General features: G+C 40.0%; 1 protein-coding gene across 1 annotated transcript in view; it reads left to right on the top strand.

Annotated features, from left to right (window-relative positions):
* The window catches only part of Gmds (GDP-mannose 4,6-dehydratase), a 522315-nt gene that overhangs the window by 396437 nt on the left and 104367 nt on the right, over positions 1-21511 (top strand). Inside the window, exon 8 of the mRNA XM_032885259.1 lies at positions 6199-6317. Coding sequence (XP_032741150.1) covers positions 6199-6317 — 119 coding nt within the window. The remainder of the gene's footprint in view (positions 1-6198; positions 6318-21511) is intronic.

The following is a 21511-nucleotide window of genomic DNA, read 5'->3' as shown; positions in this document are numbered from 1 at the left end:
TCTTTTTTCTTCTTTTTTTATTGTTTGTGTGTGTAGGGGTGGTTTGGTTTGGTTTAGTTTGGTTTTTTGTTATTGTTGTTCAAGACAGAGTTTCTTTATATAGCCCTGGTTGTCCTGGAACTCCCTCCCTAAACAGGCTGGCTAGTCAGAGATAGACCTGCCTCTGCCTCCCAAGTGCTGGGATTAAAGGTATAAACCACCACTGACCCCCAAAAATTATGTTTTTTAAATCATTGTTTTATCATAGATTTTTGTTTAGTTGGTTGGTACATTGTCTGTTGGTTTGGTTTGATTTCTTTTTTTCTTACTGAAGAGTAAATCCATGGTCTTGTATGTGGTGTGCAAATGCTTTATATTGAGCTGTATCTCCAGCTTTGATGATCTCTATTACAATTATTTCCTAAATTTTCTTCTCTGTATTATGTAAGTGTATACATATACACGTTTTTATGACAATTAGCACATACATACACACGTAACAAATAAAAATAGCACATAAGCAGAAAATGCCAAGCTTTAAAAAAAAAAAAGAAAGAAAGAAAGTGGTAGTCAAATAAATACACGTAGTTAAACATCACCTTGATTAACCAATCCTGTTATTCATGGGTGCCAACTCAGTTAATAAGTGTTTGTGGCCTGGATACTGAAGTGGAGATTAATGGCAAAGTGGAAGCAATTGTAGAATTCAGATTTTTAAGACAAACACACATCATACCCCAAAAGGCATGCATGGAATCAGTGTAGTCAGTCGTCTGTGGTGATGAACTTAGGGTGTTCTCCTTCACTGGGCCACTGTGAACAGCCACTAGAGCTGGTAACTTAGTGAGCAAGGAAGACTGACTTCTCACCAACACCTCCTGAGACTCTTGTATTCATGTTTATTATTTAAAGAGCTGAACAGAAGGCTATGAGTGGGTAATTTTGTTTGAAACTTTAGAATGTAAATTTTTTTATTACACTAAATTAGATTTTGAAAACAGATAAGTTAGCTATATAGTTATAAGCATATTACAAATATGATATCTAATCTACACCCATCTTAACTTGGCTGTCAAATGTCAGATTTCCCTTAACCTCACAAGCCTTTAATGAAAAATAAATTTGAGGTGTAGTTGGAAACTGATTTTTTTTCTCTTCTCAATGAAGGACATTTTCATGGAGAAGAATCTTGTTCTGGTACATCCCTTAAAGAAGTTGCTTTCCTCCCTGTGGGATAGATGAAAAATCAGGAGGGAGAGAGAAAAAGAGGTGGGGGCAGGGAAGGAGGCTGTCTGTCTGTGTGTGTTTGGGCTGATAATCAGGTCAAGACAAGTGGCTAAGTCTGTCACATTCTCAAAGGGCACCAAAAGAATACAGGATGATCCCTACTTTTCCTCTTTGATTCTTGAGAGACAAAAGAGAACACTGACATCTAAAGCATATAACCTTAAGACTGCTTGTGCCTGCAGAAGCCAGAACTGTGTGGCAATTTGCTCACAGCCTGTGGCCCATCCTGTCATGGGTCGTATGGTCCCACATGTGAACAGGAAGGTGAGAATGGGTGAACTCTTGCCTTGGTTGTGCCATCCATCAGAAAACAAATGGAGCAGATCAATGTGTGCAGCTGAACACGGAGGTGAGGCTGTGTCCTCCTCACACTGGGGCCTTTGTTTCCTGGACATGATCTGGCATTAGGAGGGGATGCACTGGGCCTCGGCTTTGTGGCAAATTACTAACCCATTATCACACCAGAACACAGAATCGTTTATCTTCTAATCGAGAGTGTCACCTGTTCTTCATTTACTAGTCAATAATCATTAATTATGCTCTGTGGAAATTTAAACAAAGCCCTTTCCCTCTGTTAAAACCAGTAAACTCTTTAGCAATAACAAATAGATCTGGAATTGTATATCCTTTCCCTCCCATTCCCAGACTGGAGTCTGGCACAGTATGAGCCGTAGAGGAAATGCCTAGAAATTGATAGGTCAAAGGCCCCAGATAGTCTGATGGAAAGAAAAGAGCAGACTCTTGGCTCTGGCTCTCATGCAAGCAAGAGGCTCCTACTGATCTCCATTCCTGCCAGGAATATACAAGTCCAACCTAGTCTTGCCTCATGTGACCAGAAACCACACTTGTCCTTTCATTTCTACTGAGCTTTCATTTCCTTCCACATGAAAAAAACAAAAAGACCCCACAGGATATTTGAAGGGGAAAAAAATCAACTCAGTGGAACTGAAATGTCTATCAAGAATGCTGTTTTTTTAGAATTGAAATTTGAGTCAAACACACTTGATTGTATTTACTCTGTTAAGATCTAATTCCTCACACAACTATTCAAACAGTAATTCTAGGTAGAAATATATTTTTTCCTAAAACTCTAGAAATAGTTTGGCAAAAGCCAAAGCATGAATAGTGTGTGTGTGTGTGTGTGTGTGTGTGTGTGTGTGTGTGTGTGTGTACGCATGTGTGCGTGCCTGCCTGCCTGCCTGCCTGCCTGTCTCTGTGTGTCTGAGTGTGTGCTCACATTCCATCAGACATGTCTGTGCCTTGGCATGCTGAGGTAAAGGGAGAGGTAAATGCCTAGTGCAAAGAGGTAAAGGGTTGCCTTGGTAGTGGTAGGCACTAAAAGGCAGCTTGATCCTGGGTAGTCCACCAGTGCATTGGGCAGTTGGTTCACAGGGAGCCCAGTGAGGCAGCAAGATCTCATCCCAGCAGCTAGACTCAGGACTCTGGTCCAGATCATGGGAGCAGAGGTCATCTTTCTGAGACAAATTAGGAGAAAGCATATATTACAGGATATGAGGAGCATAATCAAGCAGAATCTAAGAAGAACCCCAGGTGGTCATGTATGGATGCTTTAATGTCCATTCCAAGAAGTTCTTCTCTACTCTTTCTATTGACCCTCAGTACTTATTAGTAAACAAGTCCTGTGGCCACCATGAGCTGGCAGTTTGTATTTTGTGCCTTTGAAACAATGGATTTTTTTAATCATGGTAATTGCAGTATAATACTTAAAAAGTATTCTGACTGACTTTATTTACCATGATCATTTAATATAAAATGAAACTATAGCTATTTCATAAACATGAATAAAACTATTTAGCTAAGAATAATGATATGTCCCAGAACTTAGGAGGCTGAGGCAGGAGGATCAAGAATTTGAGGAGAGCATAGTCTACTATGTGTCTGTTTTTCCTCACTAGACGGTTGGTTCTGCCAATATCTTTTTTTTTTTTTATTAACTTGAGTATTTCTTATTTACATTTCGAGTGTTATTCCCTTTCCCGGTTTCCGGGCAAACATCCCCCTCCCCCCTCCACCTCCCCTTCTATATGGGTGTTCCCCTCCCCCATCCCCCCATTGCCGCCTCCCCTCAACAATCTAGTTCACTGGGGGTTCAGTCTTAGCAGGACCCAGGGCTTCCCCTTCCACTGGTGCTCTTACTAGGATATTCATTGCTACCTATGAGGTCAGAGTCCAGGGTCAGTTCATGTATAGTCTTCAGGTAGTGGCTTAGTCCCTGGAAGCTCTGGTTGCTTGGCATTGTTGTACATATGGGGTCTCGAGCCCCTTCAAGCTCTTCCAGTTCTTTCTCTGATTCCTTCAACGGGGGTCCTATTCTCAGTTCAGTGGTTTGCTGCTGGCATTCGCCTCTGTATTTGCTGAATTCTGGCTGTGTCTCTCAGGAGCGATCTACATCTGGCTCCTGTCGGCCTGCACTTCTTTGCTTCATCCATCTTGTCTAATTGGGTGGCTGTATATGTATGGGCCACATGTGGGGCAGGCTCTGAATGGGTGTTCCTTCTGTGTCTGTTTTAATCTTTGCCTCTCTCTTCCCTGCCAAGGGTATTCTTGTTCCCCTTTTAAAGAAGGAGTGAAGCATTCATATTTTGATCATCTGTCTTGAGTTTCATTTGTTCTAGGCATCTAGGGTAATTCAAGCATTTGGGCTAATAGCCACTTATCAATGAGTGCATACCATGTGTGTTTTTCTGTGATTGGGTTACCTCACTCAGGATGATATTTTCCAGTTCAACCATTTTGCCTAATTTAATTTCATAAAGTCATTGTTTTTGATAGCTGAGTAATATTCCATTGTGTGGGTGTACCACATTTTCTGTATCCATTCCTCTGTTGAAGTCTGCCAATGTCTTTATAGAGTATCACTGACTTGAAGTCAAAATCATTTCCATTGCCCTATCCAAATGTGCTACAAGGTATGGAAAACTGCCTGAATTGTTGTTTTCCTCAAAACACAAATATGATGTAAAACAAGAGTGAACCAGAGGCATTACCCATAGAAATAATTTCAAAGAAAAGAATATCTAAAGTTTTCTTTATTAAAAGGTTTGTGTATAGATAGCTAGGTAGACAGACTGACAGACAGATAGACAGACAGGAATTAAATGTACAGTGACATTTTTAAAGAGAAACTGGGCTAGCTCACTGGTCTGGGAAACTAGTTTCCGCTCTTCCAGCAGTCGACAGGAAAGACTCACTGAAGTTGTTCTCTTTGAGTTAGAAAAGGTGCTATGTAAGCATGTCTCTGTGATTATCTCACAGTGAAATACACGTTCTATTTTGTTTATTTCAACTCTGAGTAATAATAATGAGGACTTTTTTTTTTCAGATTTGGGGTGGGTGCACATTTGTTAGAGATGAAACCCAGAGCGTGAACTGTTCACTGAACTATGTGTCCAGCATTGTTGGGGTCTTTTCTAAAGAAACATGAACATGTTCTTGTCAGGGTCCAGCAATGTGGGTCTCCCTTCTCCTTGGAGGTCGTTGACCACTGGCCCATGATGGTGGAGGAAGAAGTGGCATGCAGGGTTTGGGCAGCTATGGTGACTACAGGATTTCCTGAGACAGCTTCAGAGAGACAGCTCTGCTTTATTGTTTCATGGGTAGAGTATATAAGGGCTCTTAAGGGTGGGTGGAGATGCTGATTTGCCATAACTTGGTACCTAATTATTATGTGGATGAGAAGCTAGAACAGGACTTGTGTGCTGAGTCACACAGTGCTTATTGAAATCTCTGCACAGGGTCGTCCTTACAAAGGTCAGGCATATGTACTTAGAGATACTCTCAACCAAGGCCAGGAAGAGAAACGAAAGCCTTGCTGAAAAGGGGAATCTTCCAATTTGCACCAAGCTGAGAGAACTATCTAGACATGGTGGACTGTGAGCTTAATAGCAGAGGTCTCCAACACAGCTACAAGAATATTTTAGGTGTGTTTGTGTGTGCATGTGCATGAGTGCAGTTGCCCATGTCTGATAGAGAGGTCAGATCCCTGAAGCACTTGGTGCTGCCTGACGTGAGTTCTGGGAGTCGAATTTCAGTATTCTAGGTGAGCAGCAAGTAGTCTGAAGCATTAAGCCTTGTCTCCAGGCCCTAAGCTGTATCCTAGACAGACAGACAGACAGACAGATCGATTCATAGATAGATAGATAGATAGATAGATAGATAGATAGATAGATAGATAGATAGATAGATAGATAGACAGACATAGATCCTATATAATTGATAGGTAACTTATGGAAGCTATAGACCTACATGCTACTGATAAATGTTTTTCTAAGCAAATAGAGTCACACTGTAGTGGTTTCTCCTAGTCCATGGTTCAAAATGCTGCTTCATTTGTGCCAACCGTCTTCTCTAACTCTCAATATGTCCATTCCTGTCATAGTATGAAGGCTGAACTCTGTTGACAACTTGTTAAAATGCTAATAGTTCCTATTATGTGACTGTTTCTCTCTTACTTATTTTTGTTTCTTTTTTACTGCTGAGCTCTCACCTTCAATGTTAGAAAGTGGAGTTTTACTTTTAAGGACTTAATCTGTTGGAAAGACTTTTTTCCTTGCCTGCCATCTGTAACATGAAGAACATTATTCTTGCATAATAATCTATACAAAGGTTATTCACTGGCTGTTGATCAACATTTCCTCTTAACCTGTTGTGCACAAATCTCCTAATCTGCTGAAAATAAAAGTCCTTAGACTCTGTGCCTGGGGCCAAGCATTTACACCAAGATGTTTCTCAGGTTTTTCTAATGTACATTAAATTATAAGAAACATCCTGAGTAATTAGAATACTGTATTAACTTAATACTCATTTTTAAACTATATACTTTTATATTCAGTTATATGCTTTGATTAATTTTACATTCCCACAGTTATCACTAGGTGTAACTCTCACTTGACTTCGCTTCTTTTTCTCCAGGCTATGTGGCTGATGTTGCAAAATGATGAGCCGGAGGACTTCGTCATAGCTACTGGGGAAGTTCACAGTGTCCGTGAATTTGTTGAAAAATCATTCATGCACATTGGAAAAACCATTGTGTAAGTATACCCGCTGGTCGCTCACTGCTCATTCTCCAAGCATTTGTTGTTCATGCTTCCGATCCCCCTCTCTCAGTCTCTTATAAGGCAATTCAGGAGGTTCTTTACGTCTCAAACCCAACTGCAGTTAGTGTGTCAAATCTTTATCAGCTTCTAAACCCAGTCTTCTCAAGATTTACTTCAATTTAAAATTTATGGTAAGTAAATTAGAGTAATTAGAATACTGCATTAAGTTAATACTCATTTTCAAACTATATACTTCTATATTCAGTTATGTGCTTTGATAATATTACATCACCACAGTGATTACTAAGTCTAACTCTCACATAACTTTACTTCTTTCTCTCTAGACTATATGTTGTATAAGACTTTACTACAGCTAATTGTATCTTTTTACAAGACTAATATGAAGACATACTCAATATTCTTTAATACTTTCATATATATATATATATAATTTTTAACCTTTTTTTTGAGTCTTTGTGAATTTCACACCATGTACTCCAACCCTATTCACCTTACCCTTTACATTACCCTCTGCCCTTACAACGTCCTCCACAAAATAAAATAATAAAATATTCTTGTCGTGGAAGCTCTAATGTGTAACAGTGGGTAACACTACACCCTTTTGTCTACACATTTTTACTTGCATTATGTTTATTCAGGTGAGTCATCGATCTATTTCTAAGCTTCTTTCTTCTGCTAGATAATCTATACTGGATCCTTAGAAAGACTCCTCTTAGATATCCTGTGGTTGCCTTGTGTCATAGAGATCCAGCAGCTTTGAATCTGCAGGACCTGCTCTTTCATGGGCTCCAGCAGGTCACAGATTGGGTCAATGTTGTGGTGGGCCAACTCAAAGTCCTGGATCTGGGCTTAGGAGATAGCTGAGTTAGTGAACCTGCACCATCAGGGCGAGCTCTCCAGCACCTCCCTGGCTAGCTCACCCAATGCTGAAGCTGTCAAAGGGCAAGTTCAGCTCTCCTGCTCTCGTGTCCTTGGGATGGCTTGCCTGTAGCTCCGCCACCGTGGCCAGACCTACCGTGCTGCCCAGGGTTGGTGCAGAGCCTGCTATCCTGAGTACTACAGCTGGTGAGGGGCAAAGCCAGCTCTCCCATTTCCGTGACCTAGAGTCAGCTCAGCTTCCTGCCACAACTGGTAAGGGGGAACAGGAGAGGGCACCTCTCCCTCACCCAGGTCGCCCCACAGCATAAGAGGGGCGGATAGCTCTAGAGTTGATTTTTTTGACATAGCATTTCTCTCTAGCACTGGCTATTTTGGAGCTTGTAGAACAGGCTAGCCTCAAACTCAAGAGATCTATCCATCTGCCTCTGCCTCCTGTGTGCTGGAATTAGAGGTGTGCACCATCACTGCCTAGCTTTTGTTTTATATTTTAAAAATCTCTAACCACATGTGTTATACTTTTCTTTTCCCTAGGCCATTAAGAATAACTATGACTTGATACTCTGTCATCCTGTAGTTGTGTGTATTTCCTACAAATAATGACACTCTCTTACATAAACATAATAAGCTACCAATTCCTGGAAACCCAGACTGACATGTTACTTCCATCTAGCCTTCCGATCCCATCTGTGTACTAGTAATTAGTATGCTGTCCTTCGTACAGGCTCACCAGTGTAGCACCATGAACCACTCATGCTTGCAGCATTATACATGTTTTTTTTTTGGAATATGCAAACTATGTGATAAATTCCTACAGAGAATAATTTTACAGTTTAATGACATTTATTACATTCACAGTGTTTTATGACTATCACCACTATCCATTTTCCAAACTTTTCCATCACACTAAACAATGAAAACCATAATTCCTCTTCATTCTCCTTCTCCCCTGGTACCTGGTAACTTCTACTCACTGTCCATCTCCATGAATTTGCTTGTTAGAGACAGCTCCTGGCACTTATCATAATGCTTTAAAATTTCAGCTATATGGTAGTGGTTCCTTGTCTTTCTGATTCTTTCTCTATTTTTAAGACTGGCAATAGCTAGGTGTAGTAGCATAAGCCTGTAACCCCTCAACTCAGTGAGATACCAGGAATACTAGAGGTACAAACCATTCTGAGCTACATAGCTAGTAAAATTCTTTTTCTTAAGGGCAAAATGACTGAATACTATTACATTGTTGCTATAGGTCATATTTTGTTTTCCATTCCTCTGTTTCTGGACCCCTGATTTCTTTTTACTTTGTAAGCTATGGTCAACAATATTAATGTAAATGTTAATTCATAAATGTCTGTGTTGGTCCTGCCTTCAGTTCTTTTGTGTGGTATATTTGGGTATAGAGTTTGTGTGTGATGTGGTAATACATTAACTTTTTAAAGTGCAGATAAACTATTTTTTCAAGATTTTTTTAAAAACATGAAAGAATTATGTATTTGGCCATGTTGAAATATAGGAAACTAGACTGCAGCTTTTAATTTTTTTTTATTTATGGTTTGTTTTTGAGACATGGTCTCTCTACAGAACCCTGACTATCCTGGAACTCTGTGTAGACTAGGTTGAACTGAAACAGAGATTCACATGCCCCTGCCCCTGCCCCTGCCCCTGCCCCTGCCCCTGCCCCTGCCCCTGCCTCTGCCTACCAGTGTGCTGCAAGTAAATGCATGCACCTCCATGCCTGTCTACACTTAACCTTTTAACTTAACTGGTAAACTAGATAAAATACATGAAACAGTTATTTTAGTATTGGGCAGAGAAAATACAGAACTATGGTCCCTAGTAGAATATTAGGTTGAGTTGTGAATTTCCCTGAGACCCTTCCTGGGGTCATAGTGAACCGTGAGTTTAGAAAGGTTTCCCCCAAGAAGAAACTTCCCTAAGAGTCTAAAGGATATAGACTTTGTGGTACAGAGCTTTAGAAAGATGGGACTTTTTTTAAAAAAGGCTTCATAGATCTGGCTAGAGGTCTGACTATTTCTTCAAATTCACCCAACACTAGATCCAGACAATTGTGATGAACCATCTGAGGATAACTGGGTGCAATCAAGATTTCAGAAGGCTATGTCTCAGAAACAGGATAACCTCAACAGGAAATGCTGTTCTAGAGTCAGACTAATAAAAGTTTCAACAGAGGTTTTCCTAGGACCTAATAGAATACAAATAACAGCATTTGGGCATAATGAAACCTCACAATGGTCAAAGGAAACAGTAAAAGCTTGACACTGGACTACAGTGAATTCAATATATTCAGGTTTCAAAAGGTATGTCAAAAAGCAAGAAACCATAACCACATAACCCACAGCCAGAGCAGCAAACAATAAAAACAGACCAAGGACTAATGAAGAGGATGTAAACACACAAAGACATTAAGACGCCTGTTAAAGCTATGTTTGTTTATTTTCAGAAAAGCATACACACCTTAGAGAGAATGTATATTTAAAAGTAGGTGAAACTTATAGAAGAAAAGCTAAGCATCTGTAATAAAAAATGTATTATTAACATTGAGCAAATTACATACTAGAAAGAACACAAAGACTGTAGTGTAGGCACAGGGATAGAAATGACCCAAAAGAAGCACAGAGGGGAAAGAAGAGTTAGGACAAAGAAGTTTCATGTGGGGCAATTACTAGACATGGGTGGGGTGTCACTGAAGTCACAGACTCATGGTGTGTGCACAGAGAGAATTAAGTAAGATTCCTTTTCCCCCTGACTGGATGAAAGTATAGATTTGCGACTCAGAGTAAATCCCAAGCAGAGTAAATACAAGGAAAGATCAGTACACTATGTCAAAACAAGGAAAAGACAGACTAAAAAGAAAAGCTTGCCTTTTTGTTTGTTTGTTGTATTGTTTTGTTTTCCTATAAGACAGGTATGTAGCCCAGGTGAGGCTTCAGCTCTCTAAGAAATGGAGGATAACCTTGAACTTCAGTTCTTCCAGCATCTCCCTCCAGACTCCAAAGGTTACAGAGCTGTGCTAGGGATCAAGCCAAGGGTCGCATGCATATTCTTTACCACACTCACAAGATGCAGGGTCCATACATAAAAGTCAATTACATTTAAACAATTGCAACTGAAATAAAAATGCCACTCCCAGGAGATTAGAAAACATGACACTTTCAGTGGTGAATTTAGCAACATATGAAATATTTGTCTTCAAAATTTGAAGACTTTGTCAAAACACTAAATAATGAGAAATATGTAGTGACACTTTGACATTTTGGCTTTTTTTATTAAAAAAAAACCCCACAGAAATATTATAAGACTCTGTTATTATTTTAATCCCAAGTATGGGATATAGAAGTGCTTCAGACTGTCCACAGCAGATGACTGTGATTTGCCTTGTGCTCTAGCAAGGGCATGATTTTGCCAACTGCAGATAGTTTCTTTGGTTGTATGGCTCTCAGAACTCTGGGAACTTTCAGAGGGTGTGAATGCCAGGGCCCTGAGAAGCAGGGTGGGTTGTTGGTTGGTGGTGCTGATTGCAGTTTGTTAAGAAGTCATTGGGGAAAAAAGAAGAAGAATTTAGATATCATGGCAGGGAAGATCAAACTTGCCCTGAGGAACTCAGTGATCCTAATCAGCAGGAAGTACTCTAACAATATGTCCTCCCTTTACTTTGTATCCCCTTTTTCTTTCCTAGCCAGTGTTTTTTTCCTAGCTAGTAAAAACTCAGAAGATCCAGAGTTGATTTAGAAAAGACCAAAACTGCAGAATGCTTACTGCTGTATTTTAGAATTCCTTTAAAACTTAAACTGTATGATGCTGTCAGGAAGCTACACTCACAGACCAACAGAATGCCATAAAAATTGCACAAGTAGATCTGTGTTTACGTGGCCAACTGAATTCCTACAAAGATGTCAATATGATTTAGTTGGAAGTTGATTGTCTTTTCAACAGATGGTACTGCAACACTGCAGTAATGGTAGGAGAACTCTGCTGAGTTCTAATGACATTTCATACCATAGAAAATGGATTATAGATCTGAATGTCAAGATACAAAACTAAAAACAATCTAGATGAAAGTATAGTTAAAAAAAAGGTACATTATTTTGGTAGATTTTTTTTAAAATTGTTTTGTTACTAATCTGGTGAGTTTTTACGTTTATTTTTTACTTTTTAACTACGTGTTCGTGTATAAGCCTGTGCCCATAGCTGCAGATGCACTCAGAGTCCAGGAAAGGCCATTGTATCTCCTGGAGCTGGGATTACAAGCAGTTGTGAGCTTCCCGATATGGGTGCTGGGAACAAGACTCAGGCCCTCTGTGAGAGTTGAATGTGATCTTAACCACTGAGCCTTCTCTGCAGTAAGGTTAATGAGTTCTCATGTTTGATATGTATAGTATCCTAATCTGTGTGTTACTGCTCCAATTTTGTTATGGTACCTTTCCAAATAGCAAATACTTCACATTTTTACGGTTTAATTTATCCCTTTTTATGGCATTTATGTTGTGTACATGTTCTTATTGAACATATAGGTCAATGCAGGATAAAGGTGAAGATTTCCTATGCCAGAAAAGGCAAGAGCCATTTTTAAATAGTGATTGGTGCTGTTAGGTCAGTGTCAGTGCTTGCCAGCCTTGTGTGAGACCCGGACTGAAAGAGAAAATGATAGTTTTATAAAATCAGTGATACGACTTAAAAATCTCTGTTCATTGAATGGGACCTCTAAAGAGGAGGATATGGATATATAAATGATATTATTAAATCTAAATTTTTAACTCCATAATTTAACAATAAGAAGATACTCAAGGTCAACACTGTTGTACACAGCTGTAGTTCCAGAATTAAGAAGGTCAAGGCAAAAGAACAAGGTCAAGACCTTGTCTCAAAAGAAAAAAAGGACAGTGTACTAAAAAATGAGCAAGATTCTGAATAAATACCTATGCAAGAGAAAGACAGTCACTGTAATTGACTATCTGAACAAAGTACATAGAAACTACAAACTGAAACCAACATTCTCCAGTTAGAATGACCAAAATAACTGCCTACAACTATGCTAAATATTAATTAAGATATGAGAACAGTGAAATCAATGATAGTGTGCAATAACTTTGAAAAGTAGTTTTGCTTTCTTTTCAGTCAAACCAATATTTGCTATGCCACCAGCAATCCTTGGCTTTTACTGGGGAGTATCAAAAACATATACTTTGCAACTTACGAATATGCACAGCTGTGTTATTTCTAATGACACATCATCTCCCCCAATATCTAATCAAATGTAACACTACTCAGTGAAGAAAAAGTGTAAATTATTGATATATGTAACAATATCAATGAACCAAGATCTTAATTATGTCTAAATGAAGTAAGACACAAGGGATTACTGTGTGATTTAAATACTGTTTTAAGAAAAATGAATTGGTATGCCAGAAAGCCAGTCAATGTTTGTCCAAAACTGACTTCTGGGTAAATAGCCATCTCTCATACCAAATCACAACATAAGAAACATATATCATAAGTGACTGGGAATCTTCTGGGTGCTAGGAATGTTGACTTGATTGTGGTAGTGGTTACAGGAGTACATGAGTGTGTCATAACTCACCGAATGGCATAGCTGTTACACATGTTCAGCTTGTGCATTATACCTCACTCTAATTGATTTTGTATAAATAGAAAGTGAGGAGTCCCTAAGACATCATCATGGAAATGTGTAAGTTAATTTGTTATATAACTATGGTAAATAGTGCCCTGGGAACACATACTCTAAAACCTGGTTATGGTGACATTTAATGAAAAAGTAAGCAGGACACAGATTTAGATATGATTCAAATACTCTGCAGGTGCACATGTGATAGACCACATGAAAATGTGCCAGGCTTTGTGGATCATCTCTGTGTGGTGGCAGTAAGAGTAGCTTTTAGCTTTCTGCCCTATATTTTTCTTCTTTGAAAATTTCCCTAGGTTTATTTTATTTTGTGTGTGTGGTATTTTGCCTTGCGTATATGGTGCACCACGTATGTGAAGGTTAGGGAGACTGCTATATGTACTGCTTTCTCCCAAGGATACTTAATTTATCTCATGGCCTGATCAGTTGCATTTAAAAGCACTCATCCCTGTCTGTATACATGCTATGGTTGCAAGCCAGGCTGGAATCTCAGATTGATGAATTTCTTGGGCAGCTATTTTTTCCTCTCTGTCTCTGTTTTCCCAGCTACAACAGGGTGCTACTAAGGGTCTACCACTGAGGTGAGGTTACGGACAGACAAGGCAGCAGTGCTAGGCTTACACACCTCTACAACAGAGAGCCCCAGCTGAAAAAGAGAGAACAAAGAAGCTATATTTGTTTTGAGGGCTTTTAAGAGCTGGAATTCTGGTAAAATAAAGTAAGAGCTAAAAGGCTTTGAAGGGCAGTTTTCCTTGAGTAGTTTAATCTTAGTGCTTACTAGAAGCAAGCCTCCTAAACCTCAGCACCTCTCCGTAGTTGTCTTGGGACTGTAGGTCAAAGGAGTTGCACAGTACCAGCATCTGTCTCATGATCTCAGTGCCGACAACAGCTGCCATGATAGGCATTCTATAAATATTTAATTGAGCATAAACGAGTGTTTCCCAAAGCCAGCCTGGGCCCGAGGTCCTTCCAGCATTCCTCATAATTTCTCTGGTTTCTCTAGGTTTGTGATTAGTATGATTCACTCTGGCATGGTGGTGAGCTCGTAGGAAGCCGTAATGCTACCTCTGTAGAGTCGTGCAAGCTGCCCTATTGAAAAGAAGGGGAGATAAGAATTTGGATTCAGCTTGAGGCATGGAGAAAGAGGAGTGGGATTGACTCGAGAGAATCAGCAGGATTTGAACAGACAGAGAATAATAGCCAAAGGCTCTAGCATCTGCAGCGCTGCCATTAACTGAAGAGCCTTTGTCCTCAAGTATTTGCCTTCTGTGCCTCCCATGCTTATGGTTTCCTTAGAGTCTCAGATTTTTCTGCAATCTGATCATACATGTCTCTTCCCAGTTATTCTACTGTTTTTGAAAATATATATGGCAATGTTCACTGAAAAGGCATTACAAATATGTGCATCTGTATTAATTACTTATTTCATTGCTGTGGTAAATTACCTGACAGAAATAAAGAAGGAAGAATTTGTTTGGGTTCATAATTTAAAGGGTTCCAGCCACTCCTATTTGGGCCATGTACTTGGTCAGAACATTATAATAGCAGGAGACTGTGACAGAAGACAGCTGTTGATTTAATGGTGAACCTGAAAGCAGAGAATAAACAGGACATGACCAGGGATCATAACCCACCACAGTTCCTACCACTAGTAACCTGTATCCTCCATGTGGACCCAACCTCCCGAAATTTCCTGAACCTCCCAATGTAATGCTTTCAGCTGGTGAGCAAGCATTCAATTCATAATGGAGGAAGTAAGATTCAAGCCATACCACAATCCATACACTTAGAATTACATACGTATCACTATATGAGTAACTTTTGCTTTGAACTTAGTAGAAAACACGACAGTAATTACACCTTGAGTTACTCTAGTGTGTCTCCGTAAAATTTATGATGCTTATATTTCCATGTAGATGTTTGTACTGGGAACCTTATGGAAGCATCTATTTTCTTCTTCTAGGAGTATTAGAGGGGGAGGGTTGTATAATAGGGGCTCTATTTACTATTGGTTTTTGTTTTGTTTTTACTTTTTTTTTCTATTTTTTTTTTATTAACTTGAATATTTCTTATATACATTTCGAGTGTTATTCCCTTTCCCGGTTTCCGGGCAAACATCCCCCTCCCCCTCCCCTTCCTTATGGGTGTTCCCCCCCCGACCCTCCCCCCCTTGCCGCCCTCCCCCCAACAGTCTAGTTCACTGGGGGTTCAGTATTAGCAGGACCCAGGGCTTCCCCTTCCACTGGTGCTCTTACTAGGATATTCATTGCTACCTATGAGGTCAGAGTCCAGGGTCAGTCCATGTACAGTCTTTAGGTAGTGGCTTAGTCCCTGGAAGCTCTGGTGGCTTGGCATTGTTGTACATATAGGGTCTCGAGCCCATTCAAGCTCTTCCAGTTCTTTCTCTGATTCCTTCAACGGGGGTCCTATTCTCAGTTCAGAGGTTTGCTGCTGACATTCGCCTCTGTATTTGCTGTATTCTGGCTGTGTCTCTCAGGAGCGATCTACACTTCTGCACTTCTTTGCTTCATCCATCTTGTCTAATTGGGTGGCTGTATATATATGGGCCACATGTGGGGCAGGCTCTGAATGGATGTTCCTTCAGTCTCTGTTTTAATCTTTGCCTCTCTCTTCCCTGCCAAGGGTATTCTTGTTCCCTTTAAAGAAGGAGTGAAGCATTCATTTTGATCATCCGTCTTGAGTTTCATTTGTTCTAGGCATCTAGGGTAATTCAGGCATTTGGGCTAATAGCCACTTATCAATGAGTGCATACCATGTATGTCTTTCTGTGATTGGGTTAGCTCACTCAGGATGATATTTTCCAGTTCCAACCATTTGCCTACAAATTTCATAAACTCGTTGTTTTTGATAGCTGAGTAATATTCCATTGTGTAGATATACCACATTTTCTGTATCCATTCCTCTGTTGAAGGGCATCTGGGTTCTTTCCAGCTTCTGGCTATTATAAATAAGGCTGCGATGAACATAGTGGAGCACGTGTCTTTTTTATATGTTGGGGCATCTTTTGGGTATATGCCCAAGAGAGGGATAGCTGGATCCTCAGGCAGTTTAATGTCCAATTTTCTGAGGAACCTCCAGACTGATTTCCAGAATGGTTGTACCAGTCTGCAATCCCACCAACAATGGAGGAGTGTTCCTCTTTCTCCACATCCTCGCCAGCATTTGCTGTCACCTGAGTTTTTGATCTTAGCCATTCTCACTGGTGTGAGGTGAAATCTCAGGGTTGTTTTGATTTGCATTTCCCTGATGACTAAAGATGTTGAACATTTTTTTAGGTGTTTCTCAGCCATTCGGCATTCCTCAGCTGTGAATTCTTTGTTTAGCTCTGAACCCCATTTTTAATAGGGTTATTTGTCCTCCCTCTTGTCTAACTTTTTGAGTTCTTTGTATATTTTGGATATAAGGCCTCTATCTGTTGTAGGATTGGTAAAGATCTTTCCCAATCTGTTGGTTGCCGCTTTTGTCCTAACCACAGTGTCCTTTTGCCTTACAGAAGCTTTGCAGTTTTATGAGATCCCATTTGTCGATTCTTGATCTTAGAGCATAAGCCATTGGTGTTTTGTTCAGGAAATTTTTCCAATGCCCATGTGTTCCAGATGCTTCCTAGTTTTTCTTCTATTAGTTTGAGTGTGTCTGGTTTGATGTGGAGGTCCTTGATCCACTTGGACTTAAGCTTTGTACAGGGTGATAAGCATGGATCGATCTGCATTCTTCTACATGTTGACCTCCAGTTGAACCAGCACCATTTGCTGAAAATGCTATCTTTTTTCCATTGGATGGATTTGGCTCCGTTGTCAAAAATCAAGTGACCATAGGTGCGTGGATTCATTTCTGGGTCTTCAATTCTGTTCCATTGGTCTATCTGTCTGTCTCTGTACCAATACCATGCAGTTTTTATCACTATTGCTCTGTAATACTGCTTGAGTTCAGGGATAGTGATTCCCCCTGAAGTCCTTTTATTGTTGAGGATAGTTTTAGCTATCCTGGGTTTTTTGTTATTCCAGATGAATTTGCAAATTGTTCTGTCTAACTCTTTGAAGAATTGGATTGGTATTTTGATGGGGATTGCATTGAATCTGTAGATCGCTTTTGGTAAAATGGCCATTTTTACTATATTAATCCTGCCAATCCATGAGCATGGGAGATCTTTCCACCTTCTGAGGTCTTCTTCAATTTCTTTCTTCAGTGTCTTGAAGTTCTTATTGTACAGATCTTTTGCTTGGTTAAAGTCACCGAGGTATTTTATATTATTTGGGTCTATTATGAAGGGTGTCGTTTCCCTAATTTCTTTCTCGGCTTGTTTCTCTTTTGTGTAGAGGAAGGCTACTGATTTATTTGAGTTAATTTTATACCCAGCCACTTTGCTGAAGTTGTTTATCAGCTTTAGTAGTTCTCTGGTGGAACTTTTGGCATCACTTAAATATACTATCATATCATCTGCAAATAGTGATATTTTGACTTCTTCTTTTCCGATCTGTATCCCTTGATCTCCTTTTGTTGTCTGATTGCTCTGGCTAGAACTTCAAGAACTATATTGAATAAGTAGGGAGAGTGGGCAGCCTTGTCTAGTCCCTGATTTTAGTGGGATTGCTTCAAGTTTCTCTCCATTTAGTTTAATGTTAGCAACTGGTTTGCTGTATATGGCTTTTACTATGTTTAGGTATGGGCCTTGTATTCCTATTCTTTCCAGGACTTTTATCATGAAGGGGTGTTGAATTTTGTCAAATGCTTTCTCAGCATCTAGTGAAATGATCATGTGGTTTTGTTCTTTCAGTTTGTTTATATAATGGATCACGTTGATGGTTTTTCAGATATTAAACCATCCCTGCATGCCTGGGATGAAGCCTACTTGATCATGGTGGATGATTGTTTTGATGTGCTCTTGGATTCGGTTTGCCAGAATTTTGTTGAGTATTTTTTGCGTCAATGTTCATAAGGGAAATTGGTCTGAAGTTCTCTTTCTTTGTTGGGTCTTTGTGTGGTTTAGGTATAAGAGTAATTGTGGCTTCATAGAAGGAATTCGGTAGTGCTCCATCTGTTTCAATTTTGTGGAATAGTTTGGATAATATTGGTATGAGGTCTTCTATGAAGGTCTGATAGAATTCTGCACTAAACCGTCTGGACCTGGGCTCTTTTGGTTGGGAGACCTTTAATGACTGCTTCTATTTCCTTAGGAGTTATGGGGTTGTTTAACTGGTTTATCTGTTCCTGATTTAACTTCGGTACCTGGTATCTGTCTAGGAAATTGTCCATTTCTGTAGATTTTCAAGTTTTGTTGAATATAGGCTTTTATAGTAAGATCTGATGATTTTTGAATTTCCTCTGAATCTGTAGTTATGTCTCCCTTTTCATTTCTGATTTTGTTAATTTGGACACACTCTCTGTGTCCTCTCGTTTAGTCTGGCTGGGGTTTATCTATCTTGTTGATTTTCTCAAAGAACCAACTTTTGGTTCTGTTGATTCTTTCTATGGTCCTTTTTTGTTTCTACTTGGTTGATTTCAGCTCTGAGTTTGATTATTTCCTGCCTTCTACTCCTCCTGGGTGTATTTGCTTTTTTTTGTTCTAGAGCTTTTAGGTGTGCTGTCAAGCTGCTGACATATGCTCTTTCCTGTTTCTTTCTGCAGGCACTCAGCGCTATGAGTTTTCCTCTTAGCACAGCTTTCATTGTGTCCCATAAGTTTGGGTATGTTGTACCTTCATTTTCATTAAATTCTAAAAAGTTTTAATTTCTTTCTTTATTTCTTCCTTGACCAGGTTATCATTGGTAGAGCATTGTTCAGTTTCCACGTATATGAGGGCATTCTTCCCTTATTGTTATTGAAGACCAGCTTTAGGCCGTGGTGGTCCGATAGCACGCATGGGATTATTTCTATCTTTCTGTATCTGTTGAGGCCTGTTTTTTGACCAATTATATGGTCAATTTTGGAGAAAGTACCATGAGGAGCTGAGAAGAAGGTATATCCTTTTGTTTTTAGGGTAGAACGTTCTATAAATATCCGTTAAGTCCATTTGGCTCATGACTTCTCTTAGTCTGTTCACGCCTCTGTTTAATTTCTGTTTCCATGATCTGTCCATTGATGAGAGTGGGGTGTTGAAATCTCCTACTATTATTGTGTGAGGTGCAATGTGTGTTTTGAGCTTTAGTAAGGTTTCTTTTTTACGTATGTAGGTGCCCTTGTATTTGGGGCATAGATATTTAGGATTGAGAGTTCATCTTGGTGGATTTTTCCTTTGATGAATATAAAGTGTCCTTCCTTATCTTTTTTGATGACTTTTAGTTGAAATTGATTTTATTTGATATTAGAAATGGCTACTCCAGCTTGCTTCTTCTGACCATTTGCTTGGAAAGTTGTTTCCCATCCTTTCACTCTGAGGTAGTGTCTGTCTTTGTCTCTGAGGTGTGTTTCCTGTAGGCAGCAGAATGCAGGGTCCTCGTTGCGTATCCAGTTTGTTAATCTATGTCTTTTTATTGGGGAGTTGAGGCCATTGATGTTGAGAGATATTAAGGAATAGTGATTATTGCTTCCTGTTATATTCATATTTGGATGTGAGGTTGTGTTTGTGTGCTTTTCTTCTCTTTGTTTTGTTGCCAAGACGATTAGTTTCTTGCCTCTTCTTGGGTATAGCTTGCCTCCTTATGTTGGGCTTTACCATTTATTATCCTTTGTAGTGCTGGATTTGTAGAAAGATATTGTGTAAATTTGGTTTTGTCATTGAATATCTTGGTTTCTCCATCTATGTTAATTGAGAGTTTTGCAGGATACAGTAGCCTGGGCTGGCATTTGTGTTCTCTTAGGGTCTGTATGACATCAGTCCAGGATCTTCTGGCCTTCATAGTTTCTGGCGAGAAGTCTGGTGTGATTCTGATAGGTCTGCCTTTATATGTTACTTGACCTTTTTCCCTTACTGCTTTTAATATTCTTTCTTTATTTTGAGCGTTTAGTGTTTTGACTATTATGTGACGGGAGGTGTTTCTTTTCTGGTCCAATCTATTTGGAGTTCTGTAGGCTTCTTGTATGCCTATGGGTATCTCTTTTTTAGGTTAGGGAAGTTTTCTTCTATGATTTTGTTGAAGATATTTACTGGTCCTTTGAGCTGGGAGTCTTCACTCTCTTCTATACCTATTATCCTTAGGTTTGATCTTCTCATTGAGTCCTGGATTTCCTGTATGTTTTGGACCAGTAGCTTTTTCCGCTTTACATTATCTTTGACAGTTGAGTCAATGATTTCTATGGAATCTTCTGTCCTGAGATTCTCTCTTCCATCTCTTGTATTCTGTTGGTGAAGCTTGTATCTACAGCTCCTTGTCTCTTCTTTTGGTTTTCTATATCCAGGGTTATTTCCATGTGTTCTTTCTTGATTGCTTCTATTTCCATTTTAATTCCTTCAACTGTTTGTTTGTGTTTTCCTGGAATTCTTTCAGGATTTTTACGATTCCTCTCTGTAGGCTTCTACTTGTTCTCTAAGGGAGTTCTTCACGTCTTTCTTGAAGTCCTCAGCATCATGATCAAATCTGATTTTGAAACTAGATCTTGCTTTTTCTGGTGTGTTTGGATATTCCATGTTTGTTTTGGTGGGAGAATTGGGCTCCGATGATGCCATGTAGTCTTGGTTTCTGTTGCTTGGGTTCCTGCGCTTGCCTCTCGCCATCAGATTATCTCTAGTGTTACTTTGTTCTGCTAATTCTGACAGTGGCTAGACTGTCCTATAAGCCTGTGTGTCAGGAGTGCTGTAGACCTGTTTTACTGTTTTCTTTCAGCCAGTTATGGGGACAGAGTGTTCTGCTTTCGTGTGTGTAGTTTTGTCCCTCTACAGTTCTTCAGCTGTTCCTGTGGGCCTGTGTCTTGAGTTCACCAGGCAGGTCACTTGCAGCAGAAAGGTTGGTCTTACCTGTGGTCCCGAGGCTCAAGTTCGCTCGCGGGGTGCTGCCCACGGGCTCTCTGCGGTGGCAGCAACCGGGAAGATCTGCGCTGCCTCTTCCGGGAGCCTCTGTGCACCAGGGTTCCAGATGGCCTCCGGTGTTTTCCTCTGGAATCAGCAATGTGTGTAGAGAGCAGTCTCTTCTGGTTTCGCAGGCGTGTCTGCCTCTCTGAAGGTTTAGCTCTCCCTCCCACGGGATTCGGGTGCAGAGAACTGTTTATCCGGTCTGTTTCCTTCAGGTTCCGGCGGTGTCTCAGGCAGGGCTCCTGCCTCACCTGGGCCCTCTCCCACGGGAGCCCAGAGGCCTTATACAGTTTCCTCTTGGGCCAGGGATGTGGGCAGGGGTGGGCAGTGTTGGTGGTCTCTTCTGCTCTGCAGCCTCAGGAGTGCCCACCTGATCAGGCGGTAAGGTATCTCTCCCACGGGTTCTGGGAGCAGAGAGCTGCTGCGGGCCGGGATCCGCGGGTGTGGGACTTCCCTTGTTTTTACTTTTGTGTCAATCTATTACAAAGTACTAAGTAATGATGAAAGGAAATACCTGTCTGGTTTTCTGTTGTTAATTTCATGGGTTTTTTTTGTTTGTTTCTTTGTTTTCTTTTTTTCTTTCTCTTTTTCTTTTTAGAAAAAAAAAGTAAGGATATCCTGTAGCATGTGAAAATCTATATCTGCTGATGGGAATAAAGATGT

This window comes from Rattus rattus, chromosome 14 (genome assembly GCF_011064425.1).
Source record: "Rattus rattus isolate New Zealand chromosome 14, Rrattus_CSIRO_v1, whole genome shotgun sequence".
Lineage (NCBI taxonomy): Eukaryota > Metazoa > Chordata > Mammalia > Rodentia > Muridae > Rattus > Rattus rattus.
The sequence above is the reverse complement of the archived record's forward strand: the minus strand, read 5'-3'. Positions and strand labels throughout refer to the sequence as shown.